This window comes from Cebus imitator, unplaced genomic scaffold (genome assembly GCF_001604975.1).
Source record: "Cebus imitator isolate Cc_AM_T3 unplaced genomic scaffold, Cebus_imitator-1.0 Scaffold84, whole genome shotgun sequence".
NCBI lineage: Eukaryota > Metazoa > Chordata > Mammalia > Primates > Cebidae > Cebus > Cebus imitator.
The window spans coordinates 6,017,589-6,039,914 of NW_016107399.1; the positions used below are offsets into that span (position 1 = coordinate 6,017,589).

Genomic DNA, 22,326 nt, shown 5'->3' on the forward strand with positions numbered 1-22,326 from the left:
AGAATTTTAAAGATTCCCAAGTCTTTCTGGTGGCATAGAGCAAGTTAGCTCTGCCATGCAGGCCGAGTGACAGCCTTGTGACTGTTGGCTCTTGTAATAATTAGCAAGTTATTTGTGTGATAGCTCTCTTATTACTGAAATCTCTGTAAAGTCATGATGAATCATTACAGTTTTAGAGCAGTGCTATCTTCCCAGGTACCGAGTGGAGGGAGCAGTGGTTCTCCCATGTGGAGGGCAGCTGTGATCTCATGAGGATAATGAACACGAGAAAGCCGTGTAGGGGGAAGAGGAGGAACCAGAATATGAGAAACTTATTCCTGGCCCTATGTGAGAAAGTACCTTAGTGAACTTTCAGAAAGAGCAAAGAACTCTGGAGAAATAATTTCCAGTTATAAATCAGGGCTTGAAGCCATGGCAACTTATTAAAGTAGATCTGACCTGAATTTGTAGTCAAAATCTAGTGAAGCTGGGATATTTGTCTTACAACATAAATGGTATTTACTAGTTGTCCTAGGTTTTCTGTATTCCAACTAGGAAGACGTGAATTCAAACCACTGAAGAGACTACAACCATAAATAACTTGGGACATATGTTCCATTATAATTGAAAACACATAGTTAATAAACTTTGGGAAGGAAACTTTCAGATACATGGCATGGAATATGAAGGTGATGTTCTTTTTATAAATGTTAAAGGTAGCACATATTATATGAATTAAGAGTTTACAAGCAGAAAAAAAGGATGAGAAAACAATAAAACTAATGTGCACCCTATATTAACATGTAAATTCCTAGTGAAATGTGTGAAATATAAACACATGACTTTCACTTGTTTTCACTTTATGCTTTTTAATAGAAATTAAATTAGTCACTTAATGTACATAATGCAGTGTTTGTTTTCCAGTCCAGTAGCTTTTCAACATTCAGTTTTCAGGCTCATGGGAAATGTTACTCAGCATCAAGATGTGATTTGATGAGTGAACAGTGTGAGTATCAACGGTACTTAACAGAAGACAGAGGGGGCTGGGGCTAACCTGCAGCTAACAACACATAAAAATAAAAAGAAACACAGACCCACAATAACATCAACATGCATTATTAGGCAAAGATCCCAAATTAACCCAACCCACACAGATTTCTTCTAAGCGGAGATTATGCATGGAAGTGGATACTTTATCAAGATCCATAGACATAGTAGTAAGGTTCATCAGGGCGGAATCCATATGCTGTGACAGGGCGTCCAAGAATGCCAACTGGTTGGCCAAAGCCATCCATTCCAAGGCTAAAAAAGAGAAAAAGGAATGACAAGCTATGTTTTTCATCACATATCCACAATGCAGGTTAAGTAAGAGGCATAGATTTTCATACCATCAAGATTCTCTTCCTGGCAGAGATAGTGATTTATGTGGATATCATTAATTTTTTTTCTTAAGGTTAATAGAGCCATTAAAAGTGTGTATAATAAAGTACTTCTAACAATGCATGTTAAAAGTATGGGAAACCTGTCAGTAGGTACTATTCTAAACAGAGTGGAAGAATCAAGTCAGAAAAGTTTTATTTAATAAATTACCTATATATGGCTCTTAAGCAAAACTATGAAGAGATTTTACATGCTAGCAATGATCAGTAATACATTGCTAGGGAATAATAAAACTGTAATAAAGTGATTTTTGCCATTGATAATGTCTTTTCATATGAAGATATAGGACTAATTCCACTTTTAGTAAAAACATGTGTTTGAGTAACAGCCATGAACTCTCATGCAGGGCCAAATCATACCATAAGCCCGTGATTAAAAGAACAAGATAAGGAATTTCACAAAATTTGAAAATTAATCAGATTTGATCTGCAAATCCTTCCTCTGATTCCTCAATGCAAACAATTACTAAAAGTATATATTTCTTTTGAGTGACAGCAAGACAATTGTGGTTCAACTTATTCTATGGAAATAATAGAAATTCAAAAGATAACCTTTAGAATTGTAAAATATGTTAAACTTCATGATTATTATTTTTAAAATATTATTTTTTGGTCTATTAATACATTATTTAGAGGTAAATCTATTCTTCAGAGCCCTTTTTAAAGGCCAGGGAATTATCCAACACTTAGAAAAATGACAAAATATTTATTTTGCCAGGCAGAATATGGTGGCCTTAACATGCTCATGCATAGCTCATGCAGTGAATGCTAGTGAGCTTGACTTCCAATCAAAGGAAACCATTTGTAATGCAGAAATGTAAACTTTGAAAAAATAAAATATGTTTAAATGATTTAAGATTTGAGTTTGCACTACATAAGGAGATGGAAAGATAATTTTCTCTCAATAGCAAAAGCTGAATATGATTAAAATATATATTGACATAGGCGCTAACTTCCTGTCACACTCAGAGTGAGATTAAGTTGACACACTTTGGAAGTAACGATTAAAATGTTAAGTTTTTAAATAAATGTGTGTATGTGCGTGTGTGTGTGCAGGCGCTTGTGTGTATTAAGATGGAACTAAAGGGTAAATGTAAAGAGCCAAAATATATATAATCCATACTGGTCGGTGACTCTACCCTTTAGGCAAATGGAAGTTCTGAAATACAAGTTTCATGTTAGCTTTTGTACTGAGCTATCCTGGACAAAATTTATTGTTTTGGGCTCCTTCATCAAAACTCTGTTTATAGTTTCTCAAAGCTGGTTGAAATTTTTAAGTCTGCATTTTATTTTGAAATGGTAAAAATATAAGCACCTTTTCTTACTTTGGTCTCATGAGAAGAGAGACTAAATTTTGTGATGAGGTAGCTTAAAAGATGTTTCGGAAATTAGTGGAGTCAGTGAACTAAGAGATACCGGCATCAGCTTAAAATTAGAGAAGTTATTGAAAACTTTTCTCTGCAAGCACTAAGGCTAACAAGTAATCATATATCTAAAGAGCTCTCAGTTATATAACTGTTGATTATATTTTTTGGATTTCAACTTGTTCCTTCTTTATCTTTCTGCTTATTACTGTCTTCAACCAGTCCTTATCTTTTTTAACAACTCTTTTGAGGTCAAATAGCAGTAAACTTAGGTTAAACTCAAGTTAATCTTATGCTTGTTTCTCATTCTAGGGGTTAGGGTGAGATCTATTTCAATAATTTGAAAACAAGAGGCATATGTTGGACAGTGAGGAAACATGCAAAGGCACCTTCAAAACAGAGTATGTCACAGACAACTTGTTAGCAATATCACTGTAATTCTATCTAAAAGAAGATGGTCCTCAGAAGGGAGTTCACCGGTCCTCAGCACAGAGCAAGGAACTTCTCAGCTACAATGCTGGTTGTGGCAATCCAAGCAATTGCATGGTGATCTGGTGACTAACACCATAAGGAATATCTGGCCTTTTTTGCAGATTGGTTCTCATTCAGGAAGGGGATTTAACATTCTCAGAGTCTGAGGCCGTTCTACATTCAAGTTGCAAAATTCTCCCCTTTTTCTACTTCTATGAGTAATAGGCAAAATATTGATCATTGTTTTCCCATGTAATTTGCCAACAGGGTAAATAATACACTTAGATATTACCTAATCCACCTGATGGCTATAACCTTCATTGTACAGTAACAAATGGATATTGTTTTTTTCTTTTTAAAAATACGTCATGCACATTATTGATAAGAATCTGCAGTCCAAAGTCAGTGAAAGACTCACCCTCGAGCACTGATGAGTCTGAATTTCTGAACCTGTAAATCTCTGGTCTTGAACAGTAAGGTCTTTAGGTTACTATGGTAAAGATCTATTTATACAGTCAATAGTTCACCTAGAGACATCTGTGTGTATTGCAATGTAGAGGACATCATTTGATTTTTTGAATTTCTATATACAAATATCATTTGGGGAAAAAGGAATAAAATTTGAAACCAAACTCTAAAATGATCTTTTCTGGAATTCTTCATCTATCACAGATGGACTTGCTGTTTAAAGAAAAAAACATTTAAAACATTTATGACTAGTTTGGAGAGTACTTTGACATAGGTCCCAGGTCCTTTTGTATTACAAAAAATCAACTATATCTACAGAGTTAATATATTTTTAATTAAATTCACTGTGAAACATAATAGTTTGTTTCTTTAATCTCTCTTATTTGCTTCTTTCTAATATAGTGGGGGGAAATTAGGCTTTCCAGGATGCTAAAACCTGGAGATATTCTGGTGGAATATGTAGATACTTTACTTTTTTCCCTGGAAAAAGGATACAGCCCTGGTAATGCTGAGTTTAGTTCAAAACCTGGAGAGTTTTCCTTTAAACAGTAGCAGACAGATTCTTCATGTAAGTCCTTGAAGGAGATAGAAACTATGAATGTAAAAAGGCAGTGTTGCAGCAAAAATTGTGCTTTCCTGATCTGGAAAGACTTGACTTAAACAGTGTGTGTCACAGGAACTTGTATGCCCTCACTAGGGGCCCTGAGAAGCAAGGAAAACTAAGCTATAATAATATGCCACATCTGCTCTTGCCTTATGTGATCATTTTGCTTCAGAAAACAGTTTGTATATGTGGCTATTTATGAGTATATTGGAATTAATCCAATCTTGCAATGTGTGTATCTCTGTATGTACATATTTTCTTCCTACTACTCCTAACCCACATAAAAAGTGGTGTGTACCTCTAGATTAGTATATGCCACTATTATAGTACTTTTTCTTTACAGGATTAGTTAGTGTCATTTCACCGTAATCCTTAATGTTCAGATAACATATTTTGGACCTTTGAATTACCAAAATACAATGTCTCTTCCTGAAAATACATAATTCTGCCCCAAAGAAAATGGTTCTTGTTTATTGTGAAAAGATAACTAGGAATGGTAAGGCCAAAAAGTCAATGCCATTAAGTTTTATTTCCCAAGAAAAATGATTTTTGGGTCCCTAGAAAGAAAAATGACACATTCTTTAAGAGAGAAAAATTATATTTAAAACCCAACAAGTAGAAAACCACATCTAGAGTGTGTTTTTTAAATAAACAAATTTAGAAATCTAAATAGCATTCAGCAAGCAGAAGACTGATTTTTCTCTAATATTTACAGGACTTCAAACACATTTTTAATAGCAATCATTATAATTCTAAACTTGAGATGATTCAGAGCAGGAAAAAAGAAATCTGGAAATGACAAGTGATGCTTCACATGCAGCACATTACAAGGGAATGGCAGCCAGTAAAGAATCCCAGGCACTCACAGGCTCTTATTAAATTTCTGTGCCAGAGTTGACATTCCTGTAGAAAGAGAAGAAAATCACCTACCTCTGGCTGTTTGTGAGGCTTAATTAGTGCATATTTGTAAAGCACTTTGAAATCCTTGGATGAAAAGTGCTGCATAAGTGAAAAGTATCATTATTTTATTAAAATGAGATAAAAGCAACACAAGCCTTTTTCTTCTTTTAAATTCCTAAGTCAGCAATATCAACGTAGAGGAAGTAATGAATTTATTAGTAAATGGCTACAAAAAAGAATAAATGCAGGCCAAATTATTTTTTCATAGGCTCATGGAAATCTTTGACTTGGCAACATTTTAAGAAATAACCTTGACTACAGTTTTATTCACAACATCCTTGACAAGGTCTATCCAGCTCTTGTCTGAACACCTCCAGAAAGGGAGTGCTCACTACTTTGTCAAGGCGGTTCATTCCATTTGTGGATATGTAAAACTGTTGGAAAGTTCTTTATGACACATCTCTAAAATCCAGTTCAATTAGTCTTAGAATTACCCACTGAAACCACACACGGAGTCTAATTCTTCTTTGATATGACTGCTTCACAACCTTTGTTTACTCGAGCCTCATTACATGGTCTTGAATCTTTACCATCTCATTTGCTCTCTGAAATCAGTTCCATTTTCTAGTGTGTGTCTTCACATGAAGAAGCTAAAATTAACATAACACTTATGACGTGGTCTGAATTCAGTATAGAATATAAGATCCTATATCTGACCTTATACTACTGTAGGCTAAAACTGTATAGACCTTAAACAAAAATGTTAAGAAGACATTATCACAAAGTAGCCTAATATTGACTGCTTATAATTGACTGTATGTGTGTGTATATATATATACATATATATATAACATTGAGTTGTATATAGTTATGTAATATTGAGTTATAGTTATATGTAATATTTTTATATATCTGTATAATTGTGTGTACACACACACAGACACACATTCAAAATTTTACTTATAACTACCATGCTGAATTTCATCTTTTTAGTCTGAGTCTGTCTTTAGGAATTCTATTCATCCCAAGACAAAATCATTTATGACTACATATATATAAATAGGCAACAGTGATTTTTCTTAACAACCCAGTCTTTATGATCCATCAGGTAATACTGAAGGCTGGAATTCTTTTGGAATTATCAAGTTAAGGAATTTAACATGAGCTGTCACGGGAAGAAACTTTCCAGGGTATTATAAAACTGTATGAAATTATTTCTTCATAACTTTTTGGAATACTTCATTCTTTTTGTCAATTTCTCCAATATATTGATGATAGAATCAAAATCAGCAGTTTATCTTTCTAAGTAGATTGTTAAGTGATCATCAGGGTAATTTCAGCTTAAGGATGAGTTGTCATGAGAAATTTAGGTCTATTGTAATAGTGACTCTGTATACCATCTGCTCATCCATCTATCTATCCAAATAGTATAAACATTTACTGAGTTGCTACAATGTGGTAAGTATAGTTATTGAAGCCAAGGAAAAAACAAGGCGCTGGGAAGGCAATAATAAATAAGACATAGTCCTTGACTATAAGGATTGGAGGCACCTAACATGGAACAAATATTCTGATAATAACCTGATGTCATACTACCCTAGCATATGTATAAATTGTTACGGAAGAAAAGAGGAGGGCCAAATATTTAATATAAGAGTATGTTAGAGATAGGTACAAATTGCTACAGAAGAATCTTGGCAGCTAGATACTCTTCATACAAAATACTTTGATTTTAATGCATCTGTTACTTCCTGATATATTTTGTTATTGTATTTCTCTCCCATTAGAATATAAACACCAGGCAAGGACTGTCTTGTCCATTGCTATATCCCTAGCATCTAGTATTGTATCTGAGATGGAGTGGTCATTCAAAAAATATATTTATTTATGAATGAACGAGTCTTAAAGGACAAGTAAGATTTCACAGGTAAAGAGAGACAGAATTCCTGATGGTGGTGCAGACTGAGCAACAGATAGGAGTGTCTGAAGAAAAACAAAAGGTTTGTTATGGTTCAAGTCTTAGATTTATGATACAAGCACGTGGCAGGAGATTAGGCTAGAAACGGAGGTTAGGACTAGATATTGAAGTTTTTCATTCACCCTGCTAAGAACTGGTGGTTTCTGGAGAGTTGTCAATGGTTTCTAAGAAAGAGAATGACCTAATTCTATGTCTTGGAAAGATAATTGTAGTAGGAAAGGGGGTCAAGAGGTGAAATCATGAACACTGAAGAAACTATTACAGCTGTCCAAACGTGAAGTAGTAAGAACCTACAGAGGGGCACCAGCAGATATAACAATGATCGATATGCTACATTTTATAACAAAGTTATCTTTTCTCTTTTGAAATCTTTTTTTTTTTCCAGTCCAGGTGCAGTGGCTCATGCTTAAAATCCCAGCACTTTAGGAGGCTGAGGTAGATTGCTTGAGTCCAAAAGTTCAAGACTTGGTGAAACCCCATTTCTACAAAAATACAGAAAATTAGCTGGGCATGGTGGTGCACACCTTGGTCCCAGCTACTTAGGGGACTGAGGCAGGAGGATCACTTGAGCCCAGGAGGTTGAGACTGCTGTGAACCACGATCACTACTGCACTCCAGCCTGGGTGACAGAGTGAGACCCTGTCTCAAAGAAAAAAAATTATTTTTTTTAGTTATATTTACATGTTGGGGACTGAGACTAAAGGGGAAGAATTTCAAAACTGGCTGGAAATTTTAAAGGTTATAGTTAATTGGAATGGAACAAATTTTGTCCCCTTAGTATCAGAATATGCTTCATCAAATCACTGAGATGCTGTGATGTTCCACATAGATGAAATGAGATTCTAGAAATTTTCCTCTATCTTCTACAGGACTGAACTATTCTGGAAAAAGAATATTTTCTCCTTGAAATACTTACAATAAGAAGAGGTGTGCAGACTGAATGAAATAATGAGTATAAAACAATACCTAACACAAGTAAAATGATGTACAGGTATTGATCGACTTACGACCTATGCAACTTACGACCGTTTGACTTTACGACCACAATCGCTAGCCATGACTGCTCCGCATCTGGCAGCACAAACGTTGCCCAGTTGGGCCTACGACAGTGTGGACCAGCTTCCGGCAGCACTACCATCTCCGCGTGCACCATTTCACCTGTTATCCCAGACTCAGTACAGCAATTTGTGTTTTGTGTCTTGGATATTTTTCATCAAACTCCTCCCAATAAACTTCTTATACATTTCAAAGCAATGGACCCAAACATCGAACGATTTGCAAGGATTGAACGGATGGCACACGATGTGTTTCAGCCGTATCATGAAATTTATGAAGAAAAAAAGAAACATACAATTCAGACAAAGCTCACTATGTTTATGAAAAAATCAACTCCGGTAACCCCAACTGCTGCCTCAGATGACGACATCAACGATCTGCAGCCAAGCACCAGCGGCCAATAAAATGTTTCGTACATGTTTATATATTTTGATATGTTTTGCAATTGGGAAAATGTTTCCTATGGTATTTTTTACACCTGTATTTTGTATTTTTGTATGCACCTGCATTTTGTAATTTTGTATGTTTTGCAAATATTAAACCAGTTGTACTGGTAATGCAGTGTTTTACTTAAACCTGACGAATGTAAAAATAAGAAACAAAATGGTGTAGAAATGATACAAATGGCATAAAGTGAACAAAGAAAATTATGATATATAACAATAATGAAAGAAAATTATGATAAAATATGACTTAAAGATTTTTATAACATCATTTCACAGTACTGTACATATAGCCTACTCAACTTACGACCAAATCATGTTACGACCAGTCTGTTGGAACTAATAGTGATCGTAAGTCGAGCACTAGCTGTATTATTACATCGAGATCTAAATGTTTGTCATTTATAGATTAACCACTAGATGGAGAGCTTGTCTTACCACTGAGTATCAGGTACTTTTACAAAGTTAGAAAGCAAGGATTATCATATTTAAATTTCTCAGCATATTTAATATTCACAGAATGTGGCATCCATTGCTTTCACAGATAATTAGTGTCCAGTTTTACGATTATGAAATAATTTACAGCTAAATAGAAATACCTATCAGTTCCTCACCATTTTTAAAAACAACAACAACAACAAAACAAAAAGAAATACCTATCAGTTACAGGCAAAAAAAAATTTTGTGAATGTTGGGTGCCTCAGAAAATAGGTTATAAGATGCTAATTGTCTTGGACACTGAAAAATGTAATATGCATGCATGTCAAAGTACTATTACTATACCACACTTTCTAGAATTTTTCATTGAATCGATATTAATGGCATCTTGTTTCTATAAATCTATGTGTGATAATGATATATTTTAAGTTGCTCAAAGGTATTACTCATTCCTTTGGACTCAAATTTTTGTATTGTTGAGAAAATGAAATCTAAGAGCACGGTTAAGCAGTCTTCTAACGAGTTTCACCAATATAAATCAAGTTTAGTTGTCATTTTCCATTTAGTTTTATTCTTAATCTTTTATATGCATAATTATACATTTTCCTTATAATAAAAATAAATGGCTAAAGCATCTTAAAGAATCTTATTAATGAATTCAAAGTAGTATTTTTTTTCAAAAATCAAGGGCAAATTATACGAGTAGTGGGAGGCTGTACTTAAAATGCTCATCTGAAGTTTATTAAAAACAATTTTTTAAAGGACATCTATCAGTTCTAAGAGTTAACACCTTGGGGAAAATCCTTTCGATTTAGTTACTACACTGAGATACTTCAGATAAAAACTAATTTGTAGTAATGATGAAGGGAACATGCATAAAATAGACACTGATTGGCCGGGTGTGGTGGCTCACACCTGCAATCCCAGCAATTTGGGAGGCTAAGGCAGGCAGATCACCTGAGGTCAGGAGTTTGAGACCAGCCTGACCAACAGGGAGAAACCCCATCTCTACTAAAAACAATACAAAATTAGCCAGGCATTGTGGCACATGCCTGTAATCCTAGCTACTCAGGAGGCTGAGGCAGGAGAATCGCTCGAACCCAGGAGGCAGAGGTAGTCGTGAGCAGAGATCACGCCATTGCACTCCAATAAAAAAAAAAAAAAAAAAAAAAAAAAAAAAAAAAAAAAAAAAAAGTCACTGATTTATTCCAAATGGTAAAGAAATTCTATTTCACTGACTCTCCTCTAATTTCATTCAAGTTATACTTCTCTTCTTATACATCTTAATCTGTTGATTAACCTGCCACTATAGTAATATTTTAGTGATTATATTTTAACGTGGAGATGTTATACTTGGTAGTTTTTGACACTATATCATTGCATTAAGTTTTCTATTCCTTCTTATTAAATTATTTATTACATTTTATATAGTCTCATTGAGATTCTTGTACTAACTTTAATTCTTGGGCATCCTAACACTCTTGCTGTTAGAGTGCTTGTCTTGTAATGTCATGACTTTATAAAACAGCTTTAAAACAAGGCTTATCAAATGTAAACTCCTCAGCATATTGAACATTGACAAAATGGGATTTCCATTACATTCTGACGATTCTCTTTTACGATGGCCTTTTTTTTTGTTCTTGTTTTCATTGAGATGGAGTCTCATTATATTGCCCAGGCTGGAGTATTAAGGCTATTCACAGGCACAATTATGGTGCACCGCAGCCTTGAATTCTTGGCCTCAAGTCATCCTCCACCTCAGCCTCCAGAGTAGCTAGGACTACAGGTGTGCACCACTGCACTGGGTTCCTTTCTTTATGTACTGTGTAATATTTTATTATGCTTTCAACTTCATTTTTCTTAACGTTTGTTGGGTCTTAAGCTGTAGAATTATTTCTATAGAGAGGTTCTATATTTGTTTATAATATATCAGGGCCCTGGCAGTTTCAATGTCCTGAAACAATCAGAATGGTAATTACTTGACTGGGGTTCCCTGAATTAAATGTACAGTATAAACTCTGAACCCACTTATGTGCATGAAACAAGCTTGTGACTTCTTTCACATGGGTGACTATCTTCCCCTACCTAGAGTCTTTGGGCACAGACAAGTTTTGGCCACTTCTCTGGGCTGGTGAATTAACATCATTTAGTCCTGTTTTCAACCAATGAGAAAAAGGTAGACCTTTGAAATTCCAGGCTTTATTTAGAGAATTCAGTTCCATCTTCCTTTACCAAATAACCCATACCTAGTTCAATATTCCTACGGGTGTTTTTTATCATTGGGGTATCCCCTATCTTTCTTATGAACTTGGTCACATAAGTTTTTGTTATATTTTTGTCCACTATTTCCATATGATCTGTATAGGATTGGTCCCTTCCAAGTTAGCTCAGTCTACCATCTTGCTGGAAGTCCTTTCCATTTTATTAGTATTTTTTTGAGATGGAGTTTTACTCTTTTTGCCCAGGCTGGAGTATAGTGGTACAATCCCGGCTCACTGCAACTTCGACCTCCCGGGTTCAAGTGATTCTCCTGCCTCGGTCTCCCAAGTAGCTGGCATTACAGACGCATGCCACCATGCCCAGCTAATTTTTGTATTTTTAGTAAAGGTGGGGTATCGCCATGCTGGCCAGGCTGGTCTTGAGCTCCAGACCACAGGTGATTGATTCATCTGCCTTGGCCTCCCAAAGTGCTGGGATTACAGGCATAAGCCACCATGCCTGGCCCATTTTATTATTATTTATTTGCACATTCAAGAAAAAAAAATTATAAATTGTAGATTCCTCTGGCTCAAAATAGGCTTTCTTGAAGAGAATAACAACTTGCAAGAAAAAACTGGAGCCATTAAAAGATGTTTTATTTTTCCTTATTTGTAGCTATTAACAGAAGAAATGCTCTAATACGTACCTAATGAAAGCTGTCAGATATGATTATCAAGCTGAAGTGAATATTTACTCAAACCCATAATGGTCTCAGGCTTTTTCTGGCAATATTTTAATGAAGGTATGCCATCTAGTCATCTTTAACTTACATTTCTTCCATTAACTACAAGGACTTCTTGAAATTGGCAGTTCTATACTATCAAGCAATGCCTCATTTCATACCACCAAATGTTAAGGGAACTTGCTGAGTGGCTTAAATAACCCCTAGGTCAATAAACTGAGTCATTAGCACCTCCTTTAAATAATTGTTTGTCTGTTACTGGTTCAACATTTATATAATCTGTCATAATACCTTGGTTTTTTAAGGTACAAAAATTACTGCTATAGGCTTAAACTAGAGAATATCATGTAAGTAGCAATGTTTTCTCAGTGATAGTTTAACTATACTGTCTGGTACTGAGTGAGTTAAAGCCTGAACACCACAACTAATTACTATGTAATGCTAACCTTAGTTGCTGGTTCATTTTGAGACTCTTTAAAATATGAACTGTGTATTTTACCCCTATGCACTCTCTTAATGATTTGTTTTTTTAGACTGAAATCACTTCCAGCCATCAGTTATACTTTCGGTCTCTACATATGCACTTCTCCAAGCACAAATATTTCTTTTTCCTATTGGTCTGCCAGCCCTGTCAGAGCAAATTTCACTTTAAACTAAATGCTATGATACTTAAAACCTCTTGGATTACTCAGGCTGCTAGTGTGATCTATAACCTTCCAAGAATGGCAGCTGAACTTTCCAATTTGCTTATACTGCTTGGGGAGCTAGAAAGCACATGCCAAAAGGAAAATGTTTCTGATGTTGAACAGAGAGGAAAGTTCTTGTTGGAGGTGGGGGCAAGAGACTATTAAGTACTGAAAAATACTAATAAGAAATGAAAAGAAACTAAACATGCTGTAAAGTCTAAGACCTCAAACATAATTCAAAAGTTAATACTAGTACTAAAAACTTTAGCCAAACTGGTTAAAATATGAAAAATAATCTTTAGTTACTGTAATTTATGCGCCAACCAGAATCTTAAAGTGACAATGCACTATTGAAATGAACAAATTCAAAAAATGGAATTAAAATTATCACAAGTGCTACACAAAATGGGCTGTATCAAATCCCCATCTTTCTTTATAAAACAGACATATCTGACATATGAACAAAAATCAGAGAGTTAATACAGCCATCTAACGTGAATGCTACCCCCACAGACATAATACCAGTCTCCCCTGTATGAACAAAAACCCTATAGACATAAAACCTTTTTTTTTTTTAATCAATGTTAAGTTTTTTGTTAAAACTCATGTCTCCAAAGTCCATAAACAAATCATTCAGTTTGGGAACATTTTGGAATAGTTTTGAAACTTTTCACTTTATTTAAGGAGGCAGACTTGTCTTTAAAAAAATCCTGAAAATCTTATCAAATGTAACATGCTTAACATAAAATCTCCAACTTATTTTACAGTCTACTTATTTATTCATGTCAATATTTTTTAGGCTAAAATAATAGTCAAATTACATTTGGATGATAAAAATCAAGCAATGGCTGATAAAGACATTTTTGGAAAGCAAAATCAAACTAACATTTTTCCAAAATTGAGGGCAAAAATATAGATAAGAGAAACTATATTTAAACACATAAAAAGTACATCTTTTTAAATAGCTAAGTATGAAAAATTTAAAAATTTGATTCTAAACTTATAATTGCAAATAAACACACCACAAAGGCATTTCCTTGCTTTATAAGGATATTGCAAAAGATTTATATTGAGCACTATTATTTGATGCTTTGCAGCCACTAATTCAGTAATTTCAATAATAAATACAGGTTGGAAAAATATTTCAGTTATTTAGTGTCCTCTAGAATATTTAGGATCTCAGAATACTGTATAATATACCAGAAATGCATAAGAACAGATATTAAAGTAAATCTCTAACAGTATAAGCTTTCTTGGTCCTTAAGACCACATTTAACTGTTACATTACGGGTTTCTTTTTTAAAAAAGGCAAATTCATTACCTGCTCGGGTGTAAGACTATAGATTGTAAGAGTACAAGTCTTCTGATAAGGAAGTATGGTGTTTCTATATCATCTTCAAAGAATAGGGCTAAGCATCCTTTGGTCACACACTGCACTGATATAAACAAATTCAGTGTAGACTGGAATGTAGAAATATATGACAACTGTTTATCTGACTTGTAAGAGTCATATTTTAAATTAAAATTATTCTCAAAGCAGCATTAGGAAACATTCTTTTTTTTCTGTCACTCATGTATACGAGCATTTCCCCTCTTAAGGGCTAGCAATTAAGTTCATGAAGTTCAGCCAAACTAACAAGTACAAACTAAGAACTTATCATGATAACTCCTAAATTTTGTTAAGTTACTAGGGTACAATTACTTCAAAACTAGAATATTTGAATGTGATTTGTGTCTCTACTGATGTAACTTGTTTCACTCTGTATCTGTAACTAACCTTGACATGATTTCTTTCTTTGTAAAATAAGAATAATGGCTATATCTTTTAACATCTCTATGCCTTGAGATTATTATATTTCCAAGAAAAGTACCCGCATATAGTAAATATTTGGTGGTGTTATTGTTATCACATATGAAAATGATGAATACTTCCCTAGAAATGCTTAGGAAATTCTGGCTTCTGCCTAATGATCTAGAAATTTAAGGGATACTGTAGCGTACTTGGCATGCTTCTTACACATGCTTTCTGTTTGCCTTTACAGGACTCCTATATAATTCATAGAGATTTATGCCTATACATAGGCATACTAATTGCTGTTGCACTAAAACAATGGTCTGGCCAATCATACTTTCCTTTTACTATAGCAAGACTGGGCTGTTTGTATAAATAAGGTTATTCAATCAAAGTCCTTTAGATTTTATGTTATGACTGATGAAAATAACAACACCTTCAGGGATGAAACATACTGAAAGATTTCTCATTACAAGCTTTTTCATCTTATTTTACACTCAGTGAGTTTATTTTGAAAGCAGTAAATCAAGGGTAAGGTTTTTAGTTATCTCATGAAAATCATCACTTCCCGCATTGTACATTCCTATACTCAGGCTTACTGCCAGTGTTGGCTTCTCTTAGAAAAGTACATACAGGTCATGAAACGTTTAGGGTGGAGTATTTTCATTCTGTGATGTTTGTTGTCTTTGGGCTTGTGCCAACCTGACAATCTGGCACTTGTAAGCAAAGCTGGACAACTAAGAGAATTCTTTAGGGAGATGGAATACACCATACATTTTTGAGATTATCTGGGTTTTAGACAGTATTCTGAATGAGCACATAGGTATATCTATATTAGCTATTTCAAGTATGCAGGAAAAGGGGCAAATTGATTCAATTTAAAATAACTATGGTATGTACTTGCTGATAGCAAACAGTATTCCCTTCCCTAGACTTTGTGGGGGAATAAGGTAACAAACATGCAACCACATAAAATTGTAATAGTTTCTTTTTCCCCACAGTGTATAAAAACAATGAGGTAAATTATAATAGCCTAATATTTATGAAGGCTTTGAAAATCTTTTTTAAAAATACTTTAAAAAATATTTGAATGCTTTTTAAAAATACTTTTTTGATACTTTTAAGACATCTTAAAATGCTTTTAAAAATAATTTTAAATGCATTTGATAATGGTTTTTAAAATATTTTTTGAGACTTTTAAGAACTCTTTCTTATTTGTCACCCCAAAAAATATCTCAGCATGAAGTCTGAGCACCTATATAAACATAGCTTTATAGGGTTTCTTGGATAAATTTGAAAAGATGTAAATTTCAGGCTACAATTGCATTTTAAAAATTTACTTGCCTAACTATGTTCATAGAAGCCTCCCTTCCTTTCATTTGAGGGGCTCTAAATTAGCCACTTGATACCGTTTACACAAATCTGAATTCCTTTTTAAGATCACTTTGCCTTTTAATTTCTGACAGGCCAATAGTAAGGTGCTTTGTTTTTGGCTGGAAAACCCTGAAAAAGTGGGGTATATCTACTTTAGATATGGTTTCTTCTAAAGTTAAACAAAAAAGACTTAAAATATATAAAATACATTCTATTTCTTGAAATAGAATGTTGACTTCCGTTCATAAAAAGAGAATATATTCAGAAAATTATTATGTTCCTGTTTAAGTGTATTCAAAAGATTATTTAAAATCTTTAGCTTATTCAAAGGGCACAAGACAGAATTTGTTAATTGTGCCTCTCTACTCTAAAATGAGACCATAGAAATACATAGCTTTTACTTAAGAATCAAGATAAATATATACAGATTTTACATATATTTGTAATTAACTTTAATATTTAGAAGAATGATTAGAAAATTACTAATTATGTCTAAATACAAAACAAAGTAACGTTGGAAAATAGATTATATTACAGAGTCCCACACTTGTCTCTTTAGAGCAGGTCTGAGTTCTATCTAATTCATGGAGGAACTGAGCAGTTAGATTACCAAGTGATCTGGGCTAATACTGGAAGACTGCGTGTTAGCCTAAAATTTCTAGTAAATTCTATAAGATTATAGTACATAATTAATCCTTTTAACTCCGGACATCGACTCCATTTTCAAATGGCCACTTTTTAATAACTAGAAAACCTGATGCATTTTAACAAATCATTTATCATTTAAAACTCTTCCAATGAAAACTGTTAAAAATTCATCAATAGCTATGATGTCAGTGTTAAAGGAAGTTCAAAGACTAAAATGTTTTGTCTCTTGTTCCCTGGGGAGTATCTATCTATGTAAAATGAAAAGTCAGTATTAACTCAGTAAAACTTTCGCCATGAGAGAGGGAGTCAGAAAAATCAACATTTATTTATTTATTTATTTATTTATTTATTTATTTGAGATGGAGTTTCACTCTTGTTACCCAGGCTGGAGTGCAATGGCACGATCTCGGCTCACTGCAACCACCGCCTCCTGGGTTCAGGCAATTCTCCTGCCTCAGCCTCCTGAGTAGCTGGGATTACAGGCACATGCCACCATGCCCAGCTAATGTTTTGTATTTTTAGTAGAGACGGGGTTTCACCATGTTGACCAGGATGGTCTCGATCTCTTGACCTAGTGATCCACCCACCTCGGCCTCCCAAAGTGCTGGGATTACAGGCTTGAGCCACCACGTCCGGCGAAAATCATTTATATCAAGCTCCTTGATACAATGGTTCTCCCCAAGCCTCACAATTATTTAAATTACATATTTTAGGTGTTGGATGTGTTTCAAAACAGGCAGTATCTCTCATACAAAGACACAAATTACTGTCTCGACTTATCCTTCCAAATGACTTATCGTTGTAATGAAGTAAACACTAGTGAATTATCAGACCATCAAAGTATGATGTTTTATTAAATAGCATATATAATTTAAAAAGTTGTATTTCAAAAATAATGTGATTCTTTGTCAAATATTGTAGTGCTTAGCTTAGAATGCTATAAAATCTGAACCTATTTACTTTTCTCTAAGAAAATTCACATTCTTTAGATACTGTGTGTGTGTAAGAACATACTAAATTAGGTCTATGTTTTTGTACCAGAAGTTAACGAATGACACACTCAAAATAGCATGCTGTTCATAAAAAATAAAGAGGGGGAGTATTATTTAAGATAATGTGGCATTCTTTTATAAATGTCGTTAATTTGGTTTCCTCTAAAAATTAAGGATAATTCAGAAATGTTTACAATGTTTATTCTACTGGAAATATTTCCAATAGAAAAATATTATTCTACTTACAGTAGAATAAACATCTCAAACATCTGAGTTCTCCTTAATTTTTAGAGGAATATGTATTATATAGATATATTACTCAAGATATTGGAATAACATAAAAGTGGGCAGAAACAGATAAAAGACCACCGATGTCTAGAAGCTGACAATGTAGTATTAATTGCTTTCATAAGCCTGATCATATTATTGCCCTTAAATATTTTCAAAAAAGAAAGCTGAAAGAATAATAAATAGAATGCTCTAACTCATCTCAAAAAATTATACTTTTAACCCTGAACTATGTAAGCCTCTTAAAGAGAAAGATTATTTTTTACTGACCTCTATATCCCTAGACCTCATCCAAATGCTTCTCAACTAAAAAGGTTATGAATAAAGGAAATTTTAAGTGTTAAAAGCAAACATTAAATAACTCTATATTTTATTCTACATTTTATGCTCTGTAATTTCACCTATCATCACAGAAACTTTAAGTTTTTAAGTATCTTTGGAAATAGCAGCAATAATAACCAAAAATCCCAACAGTATGTATGCTATTCTTATAATTTACTGACTACTAACAAAACATTAGTTATAACCTGGTAATTGGAAAGAAACACAAACCAGGAAACTCTCTTCATTTTAAGTATGGAGTATTTGTTGTTACAGAACTTAAGCTATTGGACTTTAAAACTAACACAGGTTTTTAAAATATTCTGATTATCCTCTAAAGAGCTGCTAAAAATACAACCAACTAAAGACACAACTTTAAGATACAAGTCTAAAGGTACAACTTTAAAATCCTCTAAAGATACAACCAGCTTTAAGATTCTCTAAAGTTATAACCATCCTCTAAAGTTACAGCATCCTCTAAAGACACAATCTTTAACATTCTTAAAACAAATTCTCCCTGATATTTAAACATGGAGCCATTTCTCCAGGTACAACAAAACTGAAACAAAAAAAATTACAGCAAATCAGCAATGAAATTGACTATAACTGAAATTATGTGATTTCTAAGCATGTATTCTACTAATCTTTCTCTATGAAAAATGTAAGAAAATATTTTACCATTCTAGTCAGTTGGTTATTGCTATTATTGATAAATTGAATACTAATCATATTATTTCTACTGTTATGGTGGACCTATAATGTTTCTTTAGGCTAGATGAAAGGAGATGGACTAGATATGATTTTACACACTTGTAACTTGTAATATTGGGACATTATAAGAGTTGCTTTTGAAAATAAAATTTTTCCATGATACAGATTGTGCTTATTATATTCAGTATAGACAGGTGCTTCTCAGTATATTTACTTAGACTTGTAGTAGTATAAGTATACTAAGAATCCCTTAACTGGATCTTAATTATGAAGGCAAGTATCTTCCTCTATGTAAAATATAGTTATTTAAAGGCTGTTTTTATCTTACGTACGTTATTAAAAAATTTTTCCTATATGGCATAGGTTCCTATCAACAATTTTATAATACAAAGCATATGATACTAAAAGCAGGATATATAATACACATCTACTTGATTACATATTTAATAGATGCTATGCATTGTACATTTGAAAGGATACTGATATAGTTGAATGCAAGAAATCATAAAAAAAAAGTTCACATTGAAAATAAAACAGCATGGGAAATGGAGTAAGACATCTATGTCTGAATACTGGCTCTGACCTTTATAACTTTTATTAAACAAACATCTATTGAGAACCTAGTATATGCCAGTAGATACAACCTTGAAAAAGACAAAGTTCTTGTCCATTGAGAGACTGTATTCTTGCGGTAGGAGGAGAATAAACAAGTGAACAAAAACTAAATTATTAGGTTAGATGAGGGAGAAGCAGCTTCTTTGACACTTCTGTTAGGAAAAGACTCTCTGAAGAAGTAATATTTGAACTGAGACTTGAAAGATAAGAAGAAGCCAGTTATTTAAAAAGTCAAGAGACTATTCAAGTTAAGCACAAAGGTGATGAAGTGAGAAAGAACTTAGTGAATGTCTGGGGAAGAGAAGGGAGTCCAGAGTGGGTAGAATCAACGAGCAATTACAATGGGAACACTTGATGAGGCTGGCGATGTAGTTAAGTGTCAAATAATGCAGGACTTCATAGAACATGGTGAGGAATTTATATTTTATTAAAGTATGGGAAGCCATTGAAGGCAGGTGAGAGATGTGATATGGACACACTTGAAAAAGATCCTGATGGCTACTGTGATAAAAAAAAAATGAAGTGGAAGGGAAGTGTAGAAGCAGGAAAATTAATTAGGCTATTGAGTGGCTCAGGTGGCAGATGATGGTGGCATGGAATAGGGTACTAATAGTGAAAATGGAAAGAAATAGCCAAATTTGAGACTATTCTAGAAATGAAAACAACAGGACAAACAGATGGTTTGCAGTGGAGAGAGAGGCTAATCATGAAGAAAAAGGAGATAATAAGAAAGACTCCAAAGTTTAAAGCTTGAACTGCTGGGTGGATGGTGGTGACATTTGCTGAGATGAAAAGATTAGGGGAGGAACCTGTTTATACATGAGAAATCAAAGTTATGTTTGATAATTTTATTGTGTTCAATTGGATATGTAAAATAGCATAAGGAATAAAAATGGTGCTGAGAGGACAAGTCTAAGCTAAACATATAAGTTTACAAATGGTATTTAAAGCCATAGGTTCTGGATGTAATCCTAGGTGTGGTGAGTGCAGTTGGAAAAGAAGATCCCCAAAATAGGGTATGGATAGAGAACAGAAATAGAGCCTGAAGTAACCACCATTTAAATGTGGAAAAGAGAAGGAATAGCCAACAAAGAACACTGGGAAGGAATGACAAAGGGCTTAGGAGGAAAACCAGAAAAATGGAGTATCTTGAGAGCTGCAAAGTTTCAAAAAGCTGGGTCTGGTCAACTGTGTCAAAACCAGCTGAGAGTTAAAGATGAGAATGGTCCATTAGATGTGGCAACTGGTGATTTTGACAAGACTGGAAAAGTTGAAGAGCACATGGAAGTCTTTTGAGAAGTTATGGATGAAGGGAATTGAGAAACAGGCAGTAGCTGGAATATGACGTGGGGTCAAAGAGTTTAACTTTGTGGATTCTGATTTATGTTTATATGCTGACAGGAATGATCCAGTAGAGGGGAAAAGAGTGACAACATAAAAGAAGTCCTTGAAAAGACAAGAATTGAGTCTAGAGTAAAAATAGGTTGATTGGATTTTGAGAAAAACAACAACAACAAAAAAAAAAACCCTTCATTGTAACAGAAGAAAGGCAGGCAAAGGTAATTACAGTTTATTATTGATTGAGTAGTGGCAAGTTACTTAAATCTATACGTATCAGTTTTCTTAATAATAGCGTCTCCCTTCTTCAGCTGTTGTGAAGAGTAAATTAGATAAGGGATATAATAAATAGCTCTTCACATATTGCCTGGCACTCACTAAATATATTTCAATTTCAATAATTGCCATCATCATTATTGGTCAACCTATCTCATATTGTACAGAAATCTGAAACAATTTAGAGTAGCAGTCCCCCAACCTTTTTGGCACCAGGTACTGGTTGTGTGGAAGACAGTTTTTCCACAGATGGGGGAGGAGGGATGGTTTTGGAATGAAACTGTTCCATCTCAGATCATCAGGCATTAGTTAGATCCTTCATAAGGAGCACACAACCTAGATTCCTTGCATACACACTTCATAATAGGGTTTGTGCTCCTATGAGAATCTAATGCTGCTGCTGCTATGACAGGAGGTGGAGCTTAGGTGGTAAGGTTTGCTTGTCTGCTGCTCACATCCTGCTGTGCAGCCTAGTTCCTAACAGGCCATGAACAGGTGCTGGCCACAGACTTGGGGACCCCTGATTTAGAGAATACCATTTAAAATGATATAATTAGAATAAAGATTGTGTATGTCACTGAAGTCTGCATTGTTTCTATTCCTTTCTAGTAGTTTCATTTAAAACTTTACCGGACTGTTCAAGTCCCCAATACAAATTCTTTTGAGCAGTTGCACTTAAGATTTATGTGTGTGTATGTGTTTTTAAGACCAAAAAAAACTGAAAAACAAAAACAAAAACAAAAACAAAAACCAATGTTTACTTCATGCAGAAATTTTCTGTGGACTTTCAAGGTCAGAATTTTGGGCAGATTTAAAGTTTCAAAGAAACAAATAAGTAAACTTTAGAACTGGCCCTCAGATAAAGTCTAAAATTCTGTTTTCACCTTCATTTTTTTTCATATGCAAACTATTACGTCACAATTCAAGTAGACATAGGTCTATTTGAGATCAATTCTAAGAGTATAAGCTACACTTTGAAAGTTAAACATTCCAAGATGTATTATACCTAATACCTTCTGTAAAGGTCCTGTAAGTGCTGCATCTCTCTTTCCTCTAAATTTTTCAAACCTCTCCTCTCACCCTCCTCTTGTATTGGGGCAGATAACAACTGGCACATCCCCAAAAGTGGATCCCCTTTTTATTGAGAGATGTGACTTTACTGTCCCCAACTTAGAAACAGTCTTCTAAGTTCTGAATACACTTT

The 22,326-nt window shown here is 34.0% G+C and overlaps 1 protein-coding gene across 2 annotated transcripts in view; it reads right to left on the bottom strand.

Annotated features, from left to right (window-relative positions):
* Positions 1-823: 823 nt before the first annotated feature.
* Positions 824-22,326, bottom strand: part of KIFAP3 (kinesin associated protein 3) — a 143,706-nt gene continuing 122,203 nt past the window's right edge. Inside the window, exons 20-21 of one of the 2 annotated variants that reach the window (XM_017534139.2) lie at positions 5,256-5,324; positions 832-1,281 (exon numbers count right to left, since the gene is read on the bottom strand). In XM_017534139.2, coding sequence (XP_017389628.1) covers positions 5,279-5,324 — 46 coding nt within the window. In that variant the 3' untranslated portion in view covers positions 832-1,281; positions 5,256-5,278. Of the gene's footprint in view, positions 1,282-5,255; positions 5,325-22,326 lie in introns of both variants that reach the window. The other variant, XM_017534138.2, reaches the window with a different exon arrangement.